General features: G+C 41.9%; 1 protein-coding gene across 5 annotated transcripts in view; it reads right to left on the bottom strand.

The window, feature by feature from the left end:
- Positions 1-21,342, bottom strand: part of nktr (natural killer cell triggering receptor) — a 191,920-nt gene that overhangs the window by 68,878 nt on the left and 101,700 nt on the right. For 4 of the 5 annotated variants that reach the window (XM_067968218.1, XM_067968237.1, XM_067968211.1 and 1 more), the window contains 4 exons: positions 19,914-19,988; positions 16,147-16,254; positions 12,516-12,560; positions 11,666-11,753 (listed from right to left, as the gene is read on the bottom strand). In XM_067968218.1, coding sequence (XP_067824319.1) covers positions 11,666-11,753; positions 12,516-12,560; positions 16,147-16,254; positions 19,914-19,988 — 316 coding nt within the window. Of the gene's footprint in view, positions 1-11,665; positions 11,754-12,151; positions 12,180-12,515; positions 12,561-16,146; positions 16,255-19,913; positions 19,989-21,342 lie in introns of those variants that run through there. The other variant, XM_067968249.1, reaches the window with a different exon arrangement.

Below are 21,342 nucleotides of genomic sequence, written 5' to 3' on the forward strand. Positions count from 1 at the left end.
AGCACAGATGAAATCAATTCAAATGACTATCCACCAAGTTTATAAACAGTGCATGTGTGTGGGTGTGGGTGTTAGATGAGGGCAGAATTAGGTTTGGCTGCGATGGCTTCCGCAAGAGACAGGCAGCCAATGCTCATGGTTCAGGCTGTCAAAAGGAATGATCACTTCAGTGAGGAACCAGAACCTTGGAACAACATCCGCACATGAAGCATCACCTTGCGGAGATTCTGGCAGAAAAATCAATGAGCCATTTGGCGGTAAAGAAAACACAATATAGTGCAAGGACTCACTGGCCATTGAAATCCAGACACAAATTATCTGCGGTCCATTAACAGTAACTATTCAGGGTGCATTGTTTGGGGTATTATGTAAAACAATTCCCCCTCTTCACAAAATACATAATTTCAAATTCATTCACTTAACTATAGGGAAACTCCAGCTGCTAAATACAACCGAGAGAGGGACACCATAGCTTTAATGGAAGAAGGCTAAAAATAGCATACAACTACAACTGTATACTTTAAAGAATGAGTCTTGCTATCGTAACTCCCTTTTAAAAAATGCCTCAAAGAAACCAAGATTAACTTTTATTATCTTCCAATCATTTTGAAATATTTGGGCTGCAGTGGAGGAGGAGCTAAAGACTCAGGCAGATAGCATAAGGAAGCTGAATTAACAAGTCGAGAAAAATGACAGTCACTGATTACATTTACAGATGGATACTCAGCTCTCTAACTTAGTCAGACTCAGTAACACCTCCAAACCACTCCTCCCAAACATGTCAAAAGGACACTGAAGTTCCTCATAATTCTTTGTGATCACAATTTATAGAAGGGATGTCTCAATGATGTTTCAAAAATATGTCTGTTACTCTACTCTGAAAATAGCATAAACATTCATAACGGATTATATGGCAGATTCAACCATGGCTTTCAAAATGCAATTGGATAAGTAGTTGAAGGGAAAAAAATTTTTACGGGCAAAGGGTGGGGGAGTGGGACTAGCTGGATTGCTCGTGCAGAGAGCAGTCACGGACTCGAGGGGCTGAATGGCCTCTTTCTATGCTGTAACCGTTCTATGATAATTAAGAACAAGTGAATGAGCTAGCTAAAGACATGCTTAGCAGAGTATTTGTTTTTTGTACTTCAATTTCTGCTGCTGAAGAAACAGGATATTGGAGATTAATCCCAGGACTGCCAGCAGATTTAGGCTATCTTGTGTTTCCGGGACTAGCTTTTTGAATAAATTCAGCTCACAGAACTGCATAATATTATGACATGGAAACAGGCCATGTGGCCCAACCAGTCAGTGTTGGTGTTAATCCCCCACAAGAGCAGTAGTCCTAATCTCATGTGCCTGTCCTGATCCCATATCCCTTTATCCCCGTTTCCTTCTAACCTATTCATAAATGTTGACTTGGCTCGAGCACTGTGATGCTGAAAAATCTCCTATTACAGTAATAATGCTACTCAGGTAACAGTTATATTAAAGTATATACTACCTATAACCATTTCTGCCCTGGTCTTCCTTCACCATTTTCTTATTTATACTTGCATTATATCTCCTAAAATATTCCAATTTTAACATTCATTCGCGTTTTCAGTTTCAATAACTTTCCAATCCATTTTGTTGTATCTCCACTATGCTCCCAATCAAGAGTAATCTGAAACCCACCCACATCTTTAAATTGGTTTACAAACAACCCATGCAACCGCTTTGCAGCCAATCAGGAGACTCAACACTCTGGCTTGACCTGATTGCCCCACCGCTGCAAGCAGGTCAAACTTTGACTCAATGTTCCAGGCTGACATTCGACAGGCCAACCGCCTGATAACGGTGCCACAGGAAGCTGAATGCTGCCAAAATGAGTTACCTTATCAAATGACGCTCAACTGACACCATCAGTAAATTTAGTTGTCAAAGTAACAATGTCAACGTAACAATGCCCAAGCTCAGACATTACATACCATTTCAATCTCAGACATAAGCAGGTCACACACACACTCTTACTCTCACTTCAGTATTCGAGCAGTGCTACCCTCATCTGTAATTTTAATTTTTTGCATCTACTTTAATAAATGTTACGAATTAAAATCTAGTACACAATACTTTGGCCTGCGGTGAATGAATTCATTGGGTGAGGCAGCTTTTTAACATTTCAAAATTTAAGTTAATGTGCAACCGTAATAATTCATGTGAATGGTGTTAGGTCCATGGTCATTATTTCCAATTTCCATGATAGGAATCCATACTACTTCACTCGGGGCTAAAATTTGTACTTGCCAAGTCACACAAGCAGGATAACTGAATGCACTCACGTGTGACCAAATGACTTGCAATACATACATATTTTATGGGCTACCCAAGAGTATTGTAGTCCAACTGGCTATTAATAATAAAAAAAATACCTGGAACGTATATAAACAGTTAGATTTAAATAATTCGTACTAATATTATTCTTGCTCACTTTGCTCTCAACTTCCTATTCTTTGTAAAATTGATGCCTTTGGCACTTCAAAGGAGTGCACCACTGGCATTATCCACTCACAACAGTCCCCCTATCAATTATAGGCAACAGGATATGGAAATTTTAGAGCCCTTAGAGATTAGCTTCTGAGTTTTTTTTTACATCTGAATAATGAAACTTTTTCCCCTCAACGAAAGTTAATCAATTAATCAAAAGCCTAGGTTTATATAAATTCTTGGTAATGAATTCATTACAAGAAGGAAAATAAAGGCAATGTAAATGAGCTGAGGTGCATATGATAAAACAACCTACCTTAGTGTGACAGATGCAAAATAAAGATAGTGAGGTGCCATTCATCTCATTTCATCAAGAAAGATGGTGGTTAAAGTGCAACAACATCAGCGATATTACCCAAACCCAACAGAGAATGGATATATCCAAACATTGGATAATGGAGGTGGCAAGCAAGCATTTGAATTTCTTATCTCATTGAAAAAAAATGAACTCAGGGCACTTTCGTGAATATCATTTCCACTGGGAAGCCTGGAAATAGCTAAAGGTATTTTAAAACATATTTGTGTCAAGTTGCGTACATCAAAGAAAAACTATATATGCATCATTGATGCATTTATGGGGAAGATAGCTAAGTACATAAGAGAGAAAGGTAGAGACAGTTATGTTGATATGGTTAGATGAAGTAAGCTGGGAGGAGGATCGTGTGAAGCATAAACACCAGTATAGACCAATTAGGCCAAATGGCTTGTTTCTGTGCTATAAATTCCGTGTAATTCCTCACCAGCCTTCCTCTCCCCCCTTCTGATCAGTCGGGAAACAAATCACTTTTTGGAGTCACTATATTTAAGTGGTACCTTAATATATCTCACGATAGTTCTTTAGGCTGCAATTTGCTTTCATTTATAATTCTCATCAGTTAAGCCAGAGTTCAGCAAGGAATCACAGTAGATACATGTCAGAACAGCAGGGGCCAAAAACTGGGTTCTTACGAGGGCTGAAGTGGCATATCCGTATCAAAGTTGAACAGCACTAAATTAAACGCATTCAGAGGTTACGATGAATTAAAAAGGCATTCCATAATTTTGTGCATTTTACTGTCAGGCTGCAAGCTTGGGATTGGTGTGAAAAAGTTTCTGATTTGTAACAATGCTAAACTTGCAGTGTGAATTGAGAATCGAGGCCTGTCCTGACGCCACAGTAAAAGGAATGAGGTTTGACACCACATGCAGTGTAAATTCAGTGCAGTGTTGTACCTAGTTTACACTGCCTTTTTTAATGTCCTGAACAGTGATGTTGGGAGTATGGTCATTAAGTTTGCAAGATGACACCGAAATCTGTGCAAGGGTTAAGACAGTAGCGAAGTGCAATCAAATCCAAAAAGATTTAGATGTAGTAGGGGAGCAGGCCAGAAATGGTAAATGGCATTTAACTTAGATAAATGGAATGGCATGCATGTTGGTAGGGCCAACATAGAATACACGTATCATTTGCAGGGAACAATGCTGAAAGAGGTTGAGAGAGAAAAAGATCTAGGTGTTATTGTGCACAGGTCACTGAAGGTTCACAACCAATGCAGAGAAGCTGTAGCTAAAGCTAACAGGGTATTGGGTTTTATTAATAGAACCATTCTGTCACTATACAGGTCGCTGGTCAGACTGCATTTGGAGTACTATGCCCAGTTTTGGTTCCCTCCCCCACATGGTGGGTGATATAGTAGCCTTGGAAAAGGTCAGAGAAGAGCTACGAGAATGATTTCTAGCTTAAAGAACCATAGTTACTCAGATAGCTTTAAAGACCCGAGTTTATTTACTTTAGAGCAGCGCAGACTTAGAGGCGGCATGATAGAGTTCTATAAAGTAAAAACAAAAGGGCTGGATAGCGTGCTTATTGATAGATTATTCTAGTTTAACAGATTGGGGAGGACCAGGGGACATGAGTTTAAACTATTTAAGAGTAGGAATAGACTGGATGTTAGATGGTTCTTCTTTTCCCAGAGAGTAGTGAGCCTCTGGAATACGTTGCCGGCTGATGTGTTAGGTGCTGACTCTCTACATGCCTTTAAGAGTAAGCTGGACCGGTTCCTGACTGGGGCAGAGATCGCATTGAAAGTGGAGTCACAGGTGGATAGGGTGGTGAAGGCATTCAGCATGCTTGGTTTCATTGGTCAGAACATTGAATACAGGAGTTGGGATGTCTTATTGAAGTTGTAGAAGACATTAGTAAGGCCACACTTGGAATACTGTGTACAGTTCTGGTCACCCTATTATAGAAAGGATATTATTAAACTAGAAAGAGTGCAGAAAAGATTTACTAGGATGCTACCGGAACTTGATGGTTTGACTTATAGGGAGAGGTTGGATAGACTGAGACTTTTTTCCCTGGAGAGTAGGAGGTTTAGGGGTGATCTTATAGAAGTCTATAAAATAATGAGGGGCATAGATAAGGTAGATAGTCAAAATCTTTTCCCAAAGGTGGGGGAGTTTATAACGAGGGGGCATAGATTTAAGGTGAGAGGGGAGAGATACAAAAGGGTCCAGAGGGGCAATTTTTTCACTCAAAGGGTGGTGAGTGTCTGGAACGAGCTGCCAGAGGCAGTAGTAGAGGCGGGTACAATTTTGTCTTTTAAAAAGCATTTGGACAGTTACATGGGTAAGATGGGTATAGAGGGATATGGGCCAAGTGCAGGCAATTGGGACTAGCTTAGTGGTATAAACTGGGCGACATGGACATGTTGGGCCGAAGGGCCTGTTTCCATGTTGTAAACTTCTATGATTCTATGTTAAAGAAGGTAAGTGTTTTTATAAATAACACTTGATCCATGTGATCACCTGAGGAGGTCAGAGAGGAATTTTACAGACTATTTTTTCCCTGATCAGGTCTGGGTTTTTTCTCTAATTTTGGCCTCTATCAGGAGATTGCATGGCTGTGGGGGAGGGGGGCTGGAAGTGTCTGGTCACGATGCTCCAGCCATCATGAGTGTGGGGCAGGCTTGATGAGCCAGCTGTTTTTTTTCTCTGCCCGTCAATTTGGTATGCTCATATGGACAAAGTGATCAGGGGTCTGCTGGAAAGTGGCTCATCCTAGGGTCCAGTTTTTTTTTGGGGGGGGGGGGGGGGGGGGGAAAGAGAGGGAAACAACAGTCCTCCAATTCTTGGTGACCATTCTTCAAGTGTGAACTTGCACAAAGTGCCAGCAGGACATTTCACCAAGGGAGGCATCACAGCTGAGCCTGATCCTGTTATCACTTGCGCATGCTCCAGCAGAGATTAAGGTCAACAAACAGTACTGTGAATCCCAGCTGATTTCTCTGTCCTCCCCTTAAACCAAGGCACAGATGAGATCAGTTAACATTACATAGTCCAGAGATCAAACCTGGGATCTTACTGGTTTGTATGGCTCAATACCACATCAGCTGGTGCATCTAACAACAAGCCATCCAGTAGCAAGATGGGGGCGGTTTTGATCACTCCAAATGGGGAAATCTCTGCCGAGCGAATTAAACCCTTAAGGTGAGTAGGCCAGACTCATCATCTCAGCTGGTTGACTAAAGTCAAGAGGAGGCTGAATTGAAAGCTATTAAAATCAATGTGTTTTTTTAAAAAGAGATACCTGAAAACCAGAACATGCAATTTTGTAGTCGTGCAGCCTGTCTCGTTAATTTTGGGGAATTTGCAGTTTCAAAAGCTGGATTGAAAGATATTCCAGCATCTTTCACTCAGTAGTTCCAGAAATCAAATTGCTTTGACACAACTTCTGGAGGACACAGTTCTTAAGATAATATAAATGCAGCTCTAATGTATGATAAGTCCTGAATTGTTGGTAGACAAATTCTACCATAACTCTAAAATTGTCTGTCGCACTTGGGAAATGTTACGTAGAATTACATAGAGTCTACAGCACAGAAACAGATCATTCGGCCCAAATGGTCTATGCCAGCATTTATGCTCCACATGAGCCTCCTTCCACCCCTCTTCATCTAACCCGATCAGCATATCCTTCTATTCCTTTCCCCCTCGTGCTTATTTAGCTCCCCGTTAAATGCATCATATTAAGCTATAAGTCAAGGCAACTGACTTAGTTTCCATGGGAAAATTAACAGAAATTGCAGAACTCAATCCCAAGACACCCGCAAAAATCCCAGATAATCCCAACTAATAAAAATGAAATTTGACTTCTTCAGTCACTAATGAGCCGTTGGGTTTAGTTCCTAAGACAATATAAATGCAGCTTTTAAGTGGCATAGAAATGTATGATATGTCCTATGGAATGGTGCAGTTATCAATGCAGTTGTTAGTAAATGGAAAAAACTGAGGAATGCTACCCAGAACACCAGTAAAAATTCCAGAACTTTTTGTAATAAAAACAGAATATGCCTTATTTGGTCACCATAAATCAGTGACCTACATACGGTGTATTTATAAAGTGCATTGCAAAGACATAACAGAACCTTGCAGAGCTTTCTTTATTCTTTGAATGACAACTATTGTCCACACACTATAGGTATATAGCCTAGCATGGTTGTGGGGAATCCATTTGCTTGCCACACAAAAATTAATTTTGCAAGTAAGGCTGTACTGCACTTGGTCTCTGATTCCAGTGTTGTATACATCCCCAGGACCTGCACCATTGGGTCAGTTCGTTCTGGCCTGAAGCTAATCTGGAATTAGCCAGTTAAGATCAACTCTTCCCTCCCCTTCCCCCCCCCTCCCCCCAAAGAAACAAGACTTATGCAGAGTTGCGGGAATGGATGGGAAGGGATTATAGCATTTAGACAATGTACCTCATTTAAAGAAAATTCTACAGGGTAGCTAATCTATCCTTCTTCATTCCGTATCCTCTGTGTACCATAGTACCAGAACTGAGAGGTTATAACTATCAGGAGAGACTGAACAGACTGGGGCTCTTTTCTCTAGAAAAGAGAAGGCTGAGAGGTGACCTAATAGAGGTCTTTAAAATTATGAAGGGGTTTGATAGGGTAGACATAGACAAGATGTTTCCACTTGTGGGGGAGTCCAAAACTAGGGGCTAAGTATAAGGTAGTCACTAATAAATCCAATAAAGAATTCAGGAGAAACTTCTTTACCCAGAGAGTGGTTAGAATATGGAACCTGCTATCACATGGAGTAGTTGAGGCGAATAGCATAGATGCTATTTAAGGGGAAGCTAGATAAGTTCATGAGGGAGAAAGGAACAGGATATGCAGATAGGGTTAGATGAAGTCGGGTGGGAGGAGGCTCGTGTGGAGGATAAACACTGGCACAGACCAGTTGAGCCAAATGGCCTGTTTCTGGGCTGTAAATTCTATGTAATTCCAGGTCCCTGCATAGCATCCATAACACCAGCATCAGAAGCAATTTGCTTAATGCAAGGCTGTCATGTGCTGCAATTAAATCTCGACAGTAACATTTAGATGCTCAGTCAGGAGGGCTCCATGTGGCAGTTATGCTTATGCTATCAGTTGTACCCTGACTGAGAGAGGCCCAGGAAGCAGCTGTAGAATGACCCTTAACTTGCCCCTTGGCTGCCTGCAAGATAGCAGCAGATTCTGAAACACAAACATTTGGCTACCTGCTGCTCAGTTGGGAGATGTCTTGGGTCCTTGCAGCATAGGATATGAGTAACTGTCAGGACTGCCTAAATTGCTCGGCCCGAGATTTAATAACCCAGGACTTTGAGCATCTGCGCAGTGAAAATGACTTGTGTTGTGGCATTTAAACCAGAGTCTCTTTGGATTCAGATGATCTGACTTTCCACTCACTGAGAGGAAACCTCTTGTGTGAGATTCTGGAATCCTGCTTCTGCTCACTGCCACAATGTCCAAGAATCATTGCTTGCATGGCCAATAAGGGGCTTCGTGAAGTCAACCAGTATCTTTTAAGTTACTCGTGCTATTAGGAAAATTGAGGAAATGTGCACAGACTATTATAGTTAAGTTTAGCAGGTGTCAGCAGTGGCTCAGTGGTAGCACCTCTCCGCCTCTCTCTCCTACTTTAAGACACTCCTTAAATCTATCACGTTGAACAAGTTTTTGGTCACCTATCCTAATATTTCCTCCCTTGGCTCGGTGTCAACTTTTATTTGATTACGCTCCTGTGAAGTGCCTTGGGATGTTTTACTACGTTAAAGGTGTTATATGAATGCAAGTTATTGTTGTTGATCTCAGTAGGGTAGTAGTGGCAAAAATTTTGGAGTCATTCAAGGGACAGTGTTGGGAGGGGAACTGTAGGATGTTATGGAAGGATGAACTAGATGAGCCAAATAGCCCCTTTTCCTTGTGACCATAACCATAAGAGATAGGAGCAGGGATAGGCCATTCGGCCCCTCGAGCCTGCTCTGCCATTTAATGAGATCATGGCTGATCTGATTTTTATCCCATTTCCACTTTCCCACCTTTTCCCCATATCCTTTGACTCCCTAGCTGATCAAAAATTTGTCTAACTCAGCCTTGAATGTATTCAATTACTCAGCCTCCACAGCTTTTTGGGGTAAAGAATTCCAAAGATTCATGACCCTCCGGGAGAAGAAATTCCTCCTCATTTCCGTTTTAAATGGGCGACCCCTTATTCTGAGACTATGCTCCCTAGTTTTAGATTCCCCCATGAGGGGTAATATCCTCTCAGCATCTACCCTATTGAGTGACCTGTTGGGGGAGCAGAAAGTGTATCTCTCTAAGTAACCTTTAGTGCACCGTCACTGAGTGTCCTGTCAGGGAGTGTAGATATTATCACAGCTAATGATAAGAAAACTTGGAAGTGTTGGGGTTTGACACTTAATAAACACATCAAAAGTTATCTGGAAAAGTGATCTTTACAGCCAAATGTAGCCAATCAGAGGGCAATTTTGATATGTTCCCACCAACAGACTGGATAGTCTGACTCAAGAAAACAGATAAGCATTTATGCAAATTAAAAACAAATCATACACATAAGGAGGAGATTGCGGGGGCTCTGACACATATATTCAGAACCTCTCTGGCCACAGGGGATGTGCCAGAGGACTGGAGAACCGCTAATGTAATACCATTATTCAAGAAGGGGAGTAGGGAAAAACCGGGGAACTACAGGCCAGTGAGCCTAACATCAGTGGTAGGAAAATTATTGGAAAAAATTCTGAAGGACAAAATTAGTCTCCACTTGGAGAAGCAAGGATTAATCAGGGATAGTCAACATGGCTTTGTCAAGGGAAGATCATGTCTGACTAATTTGATTGAATTTTTTGAGGGGGTGACTAGGCGTGTGGATGAGGGTAACGCAGTGGATGTGGTATACATGGATTTCAGTAAGGCCTTCGATAAAGTCCCCCACAGGAGACTGGTCAAGAAGGTACGAGCCCTTGGAATCCAGGGTGCCTTGGCACTTTGGATACAAAACTGGCTTAGTGGCAGAAGGCAGAGGGTGATGGTCGAAGGTTGTTTTTGTGACTGGAAGCCTGTGGCCAGTGGGGTACCACAGGGATCGGTGCTGGGTCCCTTGCTGTTTGTGGTCTACATTAATGACTTGGATATGAATGTAAAAGGTATGATCAGTAAGTTCGCTGATGATACAAAAATTGGTAGGGTGGTAAATAGCGAGGAGGATAGCCTCAGTCTGCAGGACGATATAGATGGGTTGGTCAGATGGGCGGAACAGTGGCAAATGGAATTTAACCCGGAAAAGTGCGAGGTGATGCACTTTGGAGGGACTAACAAGGCAAGGGAATACACAATGAATGGGAGGACCCTAGGCAAGACAGAGGGTCAGAGGGATCTTGGTGTGCAAGTTCACAGATCCCTGAAGGCGGCGGAACAGGTAGATAAGGTGGTAAAGAAGGCATATGGGATACTTGCCTTTATTAGCCGAGGCATAGAATATAAGAGCAAGGAGGTTATGATGGAGCTGTATAAAACACTGGTTAGGCCACAGCTGGAGTACTGTGTGCAGTTCTGGTCGCCACACTACAGGAAGGATGTGATCGCTTTGGAGAGGGTGCAGAGGAGATTCACCAGGATGTTACCAGGGCTGGAGCGCTTCAGCTATGAAGAGAGACTGGGAAGATTGGGTTTGTTTTCCTTGGAGCAGAGGAGGCTGAGGGGGGACATGATTGAGGTGTACAAAATTATGAGGGGCACAGATAGGATGGATACTAAGGAGCTTTTCCCCTTCGTTGAGGGTACTATAACAAGGGGACATAGATTCAAGGTAAAAGGCGGGAGGTTTAGAGGGGATTTGAGAAAGAACTTTTTCACCCAGAGGGTGGTTGGAGTCTGGAACTCACTGCCTGAAAGGGTTGTGGAGGCAGGAACCCTCACAACATTCAAGAAGCATTTGGATGAGCACTTGAAATGCCATAGCATACAAGGCTACGGACCAAATGCTGGAATATGGGATTAGAGTAGACAGGGCTGATGGCCGGCGCGGACACGATGGGCCGAAGGGCCTCTATCCGTGCTGTATAACTCTATGACTCTATAAATATTGGGATGCAGTACGTTAGCAAGAAATAAAGAAAAAGTAAAGTTAAAATAAAAGTGAAATGTTATGGGAGAAGAAAATAAAGAAAAACAGAATGAGGTGAAGGTTAAACTGTTTTGTGAAAGTTTGAGAAGTGTATATTTTAGATGTAATATTGCAATTTTATTATCTGTGACACTGGGGATTGTTTCACAAACTGAATAAAAAGGCCTGAAATTCTCTGGAGCCACTGTCAGTCTAAGGGTTAAATACCAACCTGTACGTTAAGATGATTTGCTGGACTCATCACCATGTACCTACCCTTCCTCCTCTCCACCTCCTGGGGGAGGTAAAAACACATGGACAGCTGTAGCCAATTCAGGAATCCTCTTGTCAAGAATTCCTCTCCCACCCCATAAAAGCGACCAGACAAGCCAGAGGAGTGGAGAGCTTGTATCAGGACTATTCCTACAGATCTGGGCTGTGTATATAAAAAAACTAATGTTGTTTGGCATCTTTATGTTTTAGAACACTGCACAAACTGGCTGCTGAACAAAAAAAGAGGCACTTAATGTGAATCAATGGAATGTAAAAACTGGAACACTTTACTTTGTCCCAATAATGTGTTATAGACGCAATAAAAATGCAAACTGCTCTCAACATTTGCAGGCATAGATGTATGTGGAGAACCATCTTTCTGATGAATGGCACTTCCCTATATGATACTGGTAAGATAACCAAGAGTCATACTCACATGAAGAACTGGGAACCATTGGTGTCTCTTCCTCTGTTTGCCATTGACAACAGGAACTCCCTGTCGTGTTTGAGCACAAAATTCTCATCTGTCCAAGAAAGGAGTAGCTGGTCAGCTTTGAGAGACACCACAAAGCAACTGCAATCTATTTGCCAATTGCACTAACAACAGAGTAACAGCCTTGCTTTAGGCCTCACCACAGCTTTACACTAAAATAACGTGTTGAGGAGGAACACAAATTTCAAATTCTTTTACATTACCGGTACTGAAGCTAATGCACTAAATGATCTAGGTGAGCAGTTTCATGTCGTCTCTGTGTGTGTGTGTGTGTGTGTGTGTGTGTGTGTGTGTGTTTTCTTTTAAAGTCTGCAAGCAATAAAGAAAATCGGACCATATATTCCATCAACTCACTGCCAATAACGGTACTTGCTGGGGAGGGTGCAAGGGAGTGTGTTTTAATTGTGTTACTTAGCTTTTTTTTCTTACCTTTTCATTTTGCAAAAGATCACATTCTCTATAAATAAAAGAATATGTTGAAAGTTTTAGGCAGGATGATAGGTTTTCTCATGAATAAATTGCCTAACCTCCATGCTGCAAGTTGCGAGCTTACTGCATAATAATTTACCTTTTAATTCACTTTTTTTTGTAGTTAACAGTGAACACGCTAAGAAACAATTAGCCCAAATTCATGCATCTATTTTGTGCATGCAACATTTCAAGCACTAGCTACATGCAACAGGTGAGGGAATTAAAAGCAATGCTATTCACGTATTGTTAGAGGGATTCTTCTATTTAGTAAATGAACAGATTAATTTGGGCTTTGAAATGTAATTAAAAAAGATGTCTCTACCTTCAAAGTATCCGCCATAAATAGATTCTCCTCCTCGTCCATTACCTAAGGATCACAGGTGTGTTACTTACACTAGGCTCCACATTGAACGGTTCTATACAATTAATGAAAAGTACACTATGCAGGAACTAAGAATAAGAGTAGGTTAGGTCAATGTCCTTTCATATCTGGTTTTTCATTCATCCTGGCAGGTGGCAAGAAGGCCGTGACTTTTAGCAGGCTATAAAACATCTTCAGTTCTGGCATTCTCCATTCAGCTTTCAGATACACGAGAGCACACCACTGAAAGTGCTTCTCAAATCTGACAATCTTACTCTAACAGGACAGAAGGAAGATTAGGGGAGCATCAATTGAATGAGGCGTGCTTTCCTGAAGCTGGGACCGCAATGCATCGTTGGATCCCAGCCTCCTCCCCAAAAAGAATGTCTAATCCCATCACCAGTGGAAAATGCATCATCTTCCCCATCTTTTGTTGAACACATAAAATGCATGCAAATTTAAATGAAGCCTATTGTATAAATGAAAATAAAAGTTAGCAAACTTGTCATCTTTCAAACACAGACCCTGTCATCATTCACTGTTGTCATCATACAAGGTTAGTGAAAAAATATACACCCTTCAACAATGTCATCATTGACAATGAAAAGACTTTGCTGCTCCATCAAAAAAAATGAAAATACAATACACTATGAAATAACACACTGTGCAATACAAAGAGGAGTGAAGGAACAGAGAGACCTGGGGGTTCACATACACAAATCATTGAAGGTAGCAGGACAAGTTGAGATGGCTGTTAAAGGAGCATAGGGGAGCCGTGGCTTTATAAACAGAGGCATAAAGTACAAAAGCAAGGAGGTTATGCTAAACCTTTAAAAAAACACTGGTTAGGCCTCAGCTGGAGTATTGTGTCTACTTCTGGGCATCACACTTTAGGAAGGATGTCAAGGCTTTGGAGAGGGCGCAGAGGAGATTTACTAGATTGGTATCAGGGATGAGGGACTTTAGTTATGTGGCGAGACTGGAGAAGCTGGGATTGTTCTCCTTAGTGCAGAGAAAATTAAGGGGAGATTTAATGAAGATGTTCAAAATTATGAAGGATTTTGATAACAGTAGATAGGGAGAAACTGTTTCCACTGGCAGGAGGGTCAGTAACCAGAAGACACACATTTAAGATAATTGGCAAAAGAACCAGAGAGCAGATGAGGAGACAAATTTTTATGCAGTGAGTTATGATGATCTGGAATGCACTGCCTGAAAGGGTGGTAGAAGCAGATTCAATAATAACATTCAAAAGGGAATTGAGTATATACTTGAAAAGGAAAAAAATGCAGGGAAAGAGCAGGGAAGTGGGACTAATTGGATAGATCTTTCAAAGGGCCGGCACAGGCACAATGGACCAAATAGCTGTATGACATATGATGATCTGTGCTGTATGATTCTATGAGATCTACTTTATATCTGCGTGGGAGAAAGAAAACAAAAACGTTAAAGAGCAAAGCAGGACCATGCCAAATTTAAACCTATTACTATTGGCATCCTTAGCTACCTTGATGACACTCATCACAGCTACCACCCTAATCTACTGGCAGGCAGAACCATATTCCTTATACACTGTTGAATTTAGTTGAGGGACAACCTTCTGGACAGGGTTTACACTATCCAAGTTAGAATGGTACTGATGTACCAGCACAAGAAGGACCCAGGTTTAATCCCTGGATTGTGCTCATCTCACCCAGGGTGGTAGTTGGGAAGTTACAATAGGCCCGTGTCCGAGGATTAAGGATGGGGAAATTATAAAATACATAGCACGCTCGAATGCTCCGATTGCTATCCAGCAGTGCTTGCTGGGAAGTGAGTGCATATGGACATCAGGCGAGTATGTAATTCGGCTCTCATGGTTGAGCAGCCTAAAATACACAGCATCTAGGCTTACAAGTGAGGAATGGGCACTTGGATGAAGCACCGGAAGAGTGCCTGTGGCGTCGCACAGCAGCAAAAGTCAGCAGCCTCAGAAGACGGGAAGGAGCAATGCTAACATCTAGAGGCCGTAAAGATAAGATAATCACTAATCAATCAAATAAGGAATTCAGGAGAAACTTCTTTACTTAGAGAGTGGTTACAAAAAAAAGCTGTTGAGGCTGGGGGGTCAATTGAAAATTTCAACACTGAGATTTATAGATTCTTGTTAGGCAAGTGTATTAAGGGTTAGGGAACCAAGGCAGGTAGATGGAGTTAAGATACAGATCAGCCATGATCTAATTGAATAGCAGAACAGGCTCGAGGGGCTGAATGGCCTACTCCTGTTCCTATGTTCTAAGTTCTCATAAATGTGGAACTCGCTACCACAAGGAGTAGTTGAGGCGATTAACATGGATGCATTTAAGGGGAAGCCAGATAAGCACATAAGGGAGAAAGGAATAGAAAGATATGTTGATAGGGTGAGATGAAGTAAGGTGGGAGGAGGCTCGTGTGGAGCATAAACACCATCACAGACCATTAATGGCCTGTTTCTGTGCTGCAAGTACTATATAATCTTATTAAGAGAGGGGGGAGCACAAAGATTTTCACTCTGAATGGATAGATTGCATAAAGTACCAACAGACATGCATAATATATGATGCATTTTAACACTGATTTCAATATTGCCACATCAGAGGTGTTTACAACACTGATCTTATACTGGAGTCCGTTTAGTCATTCAGCAAATGGGACCTTCCTTGCTACTCAGCCAACAGTGGAACCAATACTATTTTCATAAACTAAAACTAGTGTCTGCTTACATCGCGATGCACAGTTACACAAACATGCATGACTGTGCATGCTAATCTCTCTCCCCCAGAGCACACAGAGCAGTCCTGCTGGGAGTGAAGTGTGAACGGAACAGCTCAATCACATCAGCACAACATCCTGGACTCAGACAGCACGCGGTCAGGTGACAACTATAAATGAGGCTGCAGGGATAGTACCTTCCTATTTCAGACATTAAGCATTTTCAGTCACTTCACAGCAAAAAAATAAATTTCAAAACAGCCTGGTCAAAGTTAGAGCATGGCAGTTTTAATAACTGTTTAATATCAACATCCAGGACAAAGCAGCCCACTTGATTGGCACCCCATCCACCACCATAAACATTCACTCCCTCCATCACCGCGCACCGTGGCTGCAGTGTGCACCATCTACAAGATGCACTGCAGCAACTCGCCAAGGCTTCTTCGACAGCACCTCCCAAACCCGCGACCTCTACCATCTAGAAGGACAAGGGCAGCAGGTACATGGGAACACCACCACCTGCACGTTCCCCTCCGAGTCACACACCATCCCGACTTGGAAATATATCACCGTTCCTTCATTGTCGCTGGGTCAAAATCCTGGAACTCCCTACCTAACACCACTGTGGGAGTACCTTCACCACACGGACTGCAGCGGTTCAAGAAGGCAGCTCACCACCACCTTCTCAAGGGCCATTAGGGATGGGCAATAAATGCTGGTTTTGCCAGCGACGCCCACATCCCATGAATGAATTTTTAAAAACTGCCATGCCCCGTTTAATCACATCAGTTCACATTACAGTGAACTGCCTTTATACCACTTCAGCTGGACTAATATACATTGCAAATTATGTCCTTCCCACCTTCACTGAAGTCACCACCTTGGATCATAAATTCTTTTACAATACGATGGAAAGTGGAGCCCTTATAACAAAGCTGCTTTCGAGTTTTTTTTCCTAATCCTTTTTCACCTGTAAGAGATAAATTAATGTTAGTACACACAAAACAGGATTCATACAAATATATGTGAGAGTGAAGGATAATTTATTGCAATAGTTTTCAAACTTTTCTGGACGGGTGACTCCCTGCAAATATTAACACACTCCCAGGACTCCCTGCAAATACTGCTGCACTACCGAGGCCCTCCTGTGAGTACGAACACACTCCCAGAGTCCCTCGCAAATTGCGACACACTTCTAGGCCCCTTACCTACAAATATTGAAACACTCGGGGTTGGGTGGGGGGGGGGGGGGGGGTGGTGTCTCTTGTCCTAACTTCTAGAAGACACTGCTGACTATCCAATGGAAGAGTGTGTGTTACCACTACAGGAATTTTTTTTTTAAAATTACTTTACAACACAGTTTACAGTGGCAGAAATAATATGCTAGTAAGTCAAATACAGAATGCTTGGGACCAGAAGGACAGAAATCTGATGAACTCACGCCCTCTCCCCACAGTCCTACCAGGGTGCGGGGACCCCAGTTTGAAAACCAATGCCTTACAGTGATCGGGGAAGAGCTGCAAAGCAAGGAGAAAGAGAAAAAGAAAACAGTAGCTCTTCAATGGAATCATTTATCAATTGAATGTGTAAAAAGAGATACAACCAAAACCAACACCATACCATGGAGGAGCTCAGCTTGCTCTGGCTATCCCCCTCCGCGCCCCCCCCCCTCCATTCTTGCTGATCTACAGTGACTCCCTGGCTTCCTCAAAATCCTTACCATCATCTCCAAATCCCTCCTCGGTGTGATTCCTTCCTGCCGTTACAACCTCCTCCAGCCATACATCCTCTTAACTCTGGCCCTTCCCTTCGTCCAATCATCTGTGACAGAACTTCAGACTGCCTGGAGCTCCTTCTGCCTCTCTACCTCTCAGTCCTCTTAAAAACCTTCATAAATCTCATCTTTGTGATCTAGCCATCGGTCAGTTCTCCTAACCTCTCTCCCATGACTCAGGATTCAGTCCTCATTATTTCTCTTAAAGCATCTTGGAATATCTTGTATGTTAAAGCGATGTATGGGTCAATGCAAAGGGCCAAATCATACAAACACAGCCCTGCTAGAGTGTGCGCTCTACATACAGTGTAAAATTCATAATTTTGGTTTTAGTCCCTTGCATGTCAATGCTCTTGTTTGCTGCCTAAGGAATATAGGTTGGTGTTACCATAGGACCCAGAGAGCATGGCTTTTCTTTCTTTTGTATGCTTTTCCTGAAAAGAATTGAACTAGGATATTTTCTGGAGGTTTGTCATCCGGCACCAATTGGTGGAAGTCCCACAGATTCCTGAGAAATCTGAAAACGGTGATAGGAGGTCCAGCACCAGGAACAAAGAAACTATAGCTGAGGAAAACTGGTGAACTGGTGCAGGTCCTGTGGATTTATATGATGGGTAGTAGAACTATCAAGCAAGGCTATAATCCTAATTTATATGGAGGAATTGGGAATACAAAGGATGCCACACCAATAAGAAAGGAAGAGGCTGTCAACACGAGCTCTGAGGAGACCAGTGCAAAGACACATTCACCGAGGCAGAATTAGAGAGATGCACCTCATCAAGTAGGTGCCTTATCTGCTTCTATAATAAAAACATTTTTGCATCTGTGTCGTCTGCTTAAAGTCTCACTCAGGAGCTCTCTGATTGTAAGCTTGTGTCTAATCTTTCTGATTGACTCAGCAACTCTATGGTTTGTAATTGGTGTCTATAGGGTTATTTCAGATTGGTCTTGTGATTGTTTCAATCATATTGTAACAAAACAAATTCTCTAAGATACACCTGTCATAGGAATTCTGCACATCTCAGGTCGCTATTAGACAGGTAGATTATGATAAATAAATATAATTTGTAAATTGATGTCTCCAAATGAAAATTCATCCTATTCATGCACCCCCTCCAACCCTCCCCCCTCCCCAAACATAAAGTTATAGTCCAGCAATTTTATTTTAAATTCACAAGCTTTCGGAGACTTCCTCCTTCCTCAGGTAAATGTTTACCTGAGGAAGGAGGAAGTCTCCGAAAGCTTGTGAATTTAAAATAAAATTGCTGGACTATAACTTGGTGTTGTAAAATAGTTTACAATTGTCAACCCCAGTCCATCACCGGCATCTCCACATCATGACTCCCCAAACATAGGCAGGCTTCTGCCCTCCTGGTTCAGCGCCAAGGCTGGCACCACCACGTACCACCCACTGTTGCTCCTTTCCTGTTCCCAGGTTGACACAATAGCCTTTCTATGACCTGCTACCCATAACTTGCGAACAATGCCACAAGAGCAGCCAACAGATGCACAGAACTTCAGAACACTACATAGGCAGGGACACCTTCTTCCAGGTACTGCTGCACACTCCAGTCTCAATATTGTGAAACTCTTGACAGCCTTACACTAGCTTATATAAACCCGCCCCCATCCCCAAAAAAAACCCTTTGCATGCAAATGAAACACATGAAGCTTAAAAAGAAAACAGTGAATGTCATAATTCTGAAATAAAACAATCCTGGACAGCAGGTGATGAGCATCTTAAAGAAAAGGGTTTGTCAACTGATCGACCTGTAGGGAGTTTCTAGCATTTTCTGTTTTAGTACAATGAAATGCACAGTATTCTACAAAAGTAAAATAAAATTGCCAAGATGTGTAGCTTATTGTACCCAAGTTAAACATTTAAAGACTGAAATGCCTCTAGCGACAGAAAGCCAAATGTTTCATGGGACACTGCAGACATTTCACCTGAATTACCCTCGATGACTGCACTTCATATGCACTCATCCAGGCCACTAGATTGCACTGGCTCAGTGGACTGTTCCCACTAAGCTAAGCATGCCTCCCACAAAGCAACAGGAACAGTCAACGATGGTAGCCACAGAGATGCCAGTAGGCCAGAACATCCCACCCTACTCGCTAAAGCAAACCAGAACAAAGAATATAATTTCTTCCACCTCCCTCCCCCTCCACCCGAGGAACATTGTAATTCTAACATAAAATGCTGGAAATATACAGCAGTTCTGTCAGCATTTGTAAAGGAAAAAGATAAGTTAGCATTTTGTCAAAACAAACTAAGGGTTCTGATGAAAGGACTTGAGATGGGATTGCAAACTCATCTTTTTTCTTTACAGATGGTGACTTTTTTACTTGACACGATTTCTTTTGTTGTTTAAATGGACTGCTCCCATTTTCTCGGACAGCAGGTGCTGGTATTGGTTCTGCTGTTGCCATTTACATCTCTATTGTTTCTTTACTTGTACCATTATCACCCTCCTTCCCTTGCACCATCAAAGATTTTGTCATTTAATCACTCCTGCCCTCCATCCTACCTTCCCTTTAGTTCTTTAATCCCCTCCCCTTTCCCTGGCTACATACTTGCTTAAAAACTTAATTCTTTATTTCTTCCAGTTCTGACGAAAGGACATCAACCTGAAACGTTAACTCTGTTTCTATCTCCACAGATGCTGCCTGACTTACTGAGTATTTCCAGCATTTTCTGTTTTTATTTCAGATTTCCAGCATCTGCAGTATTTCGCTTTTGTTTTGTGGTTCCTTTGTGCTCAGTGCAAAAACAACCCATTTTTCTTTCTGGCCTGGCAACTCTGAAAGACCCACTGTTATCCACCTTAGAGCATGCACCTTCATCTACATACCTGTGCAGAGAAAGAGGAAATTCTTACAGGTCTTGGGGCAGACATCTGAAAATAATTCAAAGACTATGCGGCCCACTGAAACGAGAAGAAAAACTGAAGATCAACTGACAGGCTCTGAAAAAGAAAAAAGTGTAAACATATGCAGCTCAAATTTATCTATGCTCAGCGTCAGCAGCACCACAGGTACCGTGTTATTAAATGACACCGACACCCGAGCAAGCTTCCTGCTTTGCTGAATTAGCATGCTGACAACAGCATTTCCTCCAAAGGACACTATTTTCTCAGCTAAGTCTCACTTAAAATCTAATACTTTCTCCCTCCCCTCTCAAATGTCGCTAAAATGATTTAAAACGAAAACCTAACATTTAAATTACAAATCTGGATGGGTTAATGCATTAAATGTATAAATTTGGTCTGCACCAACAGAATATTGCTGTACTTAAATATTCAGAACTGGGCCATGCTCAGCTCAACAGCAGTGAACTACTGGGTGACGGGCTGAATAGGTGTGGTTAAACAGGAAGCCGCAATACAAAGTAGAGATTAAAAAAATCTTCTGGTTGATGCACAAGACGTTCGCTGATCTAAACTCTAAAAATACATTTCAGCGGTAGTTTCGCCACTGCAGTTAAGTCGGCAGCCTCCTGCGGACCGAACCAAGAGTGTGTGAGAGAGAGAGAGAGAGAGAGACAGAGACAGAGAGCGTGAATTTCCAGACCATAATATGCCCAGCCAGCCAGCTTCCAGGACAAGATAAATTGATCCTTTAATATTTTGCTCATTAAAATTTTTAATTGAGTATTCAATGCGATTATTCAGTACAGCTGCACGAAAATTGATTATAGGAGATTAAAGTGTGCAGAGTCTAACAATCTATAAATCCCGATCTTACCATACGTGAATGTTTTCACAAGGCAGCACTGGTGCTCATATATATTCCCTAAAAAATACTGCATTAATAACGCTGCTATAAACAGTTACAGATAAACATTTCTCTGTACATATTTCTTGGTGATTGGCTGTAGATTAAATTCTGGTAAACTTGCAGGTATCATCACAATTTGATTCTTCAGATGCCTGATGGCTATGCATCAACTGCGTGAGGCATCTTGGATAACAGTAGCCATAATGCCAAAGAACAGGGAGGGAAAAAGCAAAATCCTCCTCTGAACTGCACAAAAAACAAACACACAAGGGAGCATTCTCAAAGTTGTAATATCATTGGGATTCAGAGGAAGGTTATAAACCCTCCAGCTTCATTATCAGGATGTCATTTAAATTCAAAGATTCAATCCTCTTCCTGATCATCAATCATTATTCCATAATCATTACTTTCCAGTAAAATGTATTTTTTTTAAAAAACAGGAAAAAGCACCTTTTTAATTGAAGAATGAACGAATGAACTTGAATTAACGTAGCCTTTCACGTC

This window comes from Heptranchias perlo, chromosome 2 (assembly GCF_035084215.1).
Source record: "Heptranchias perlo isolate sHepPer1 chromosome 2, sHepPer1.hap1, whole genome shotgun sequence".
Classification (NCBI taxonomy): domain Eukaryota; kingdom Metazoa; phylum Chordata; class Chondrichthyes; order Hexanchiformes; family Hexanchidae; genus Heptranchias; species Heptranchias perlo.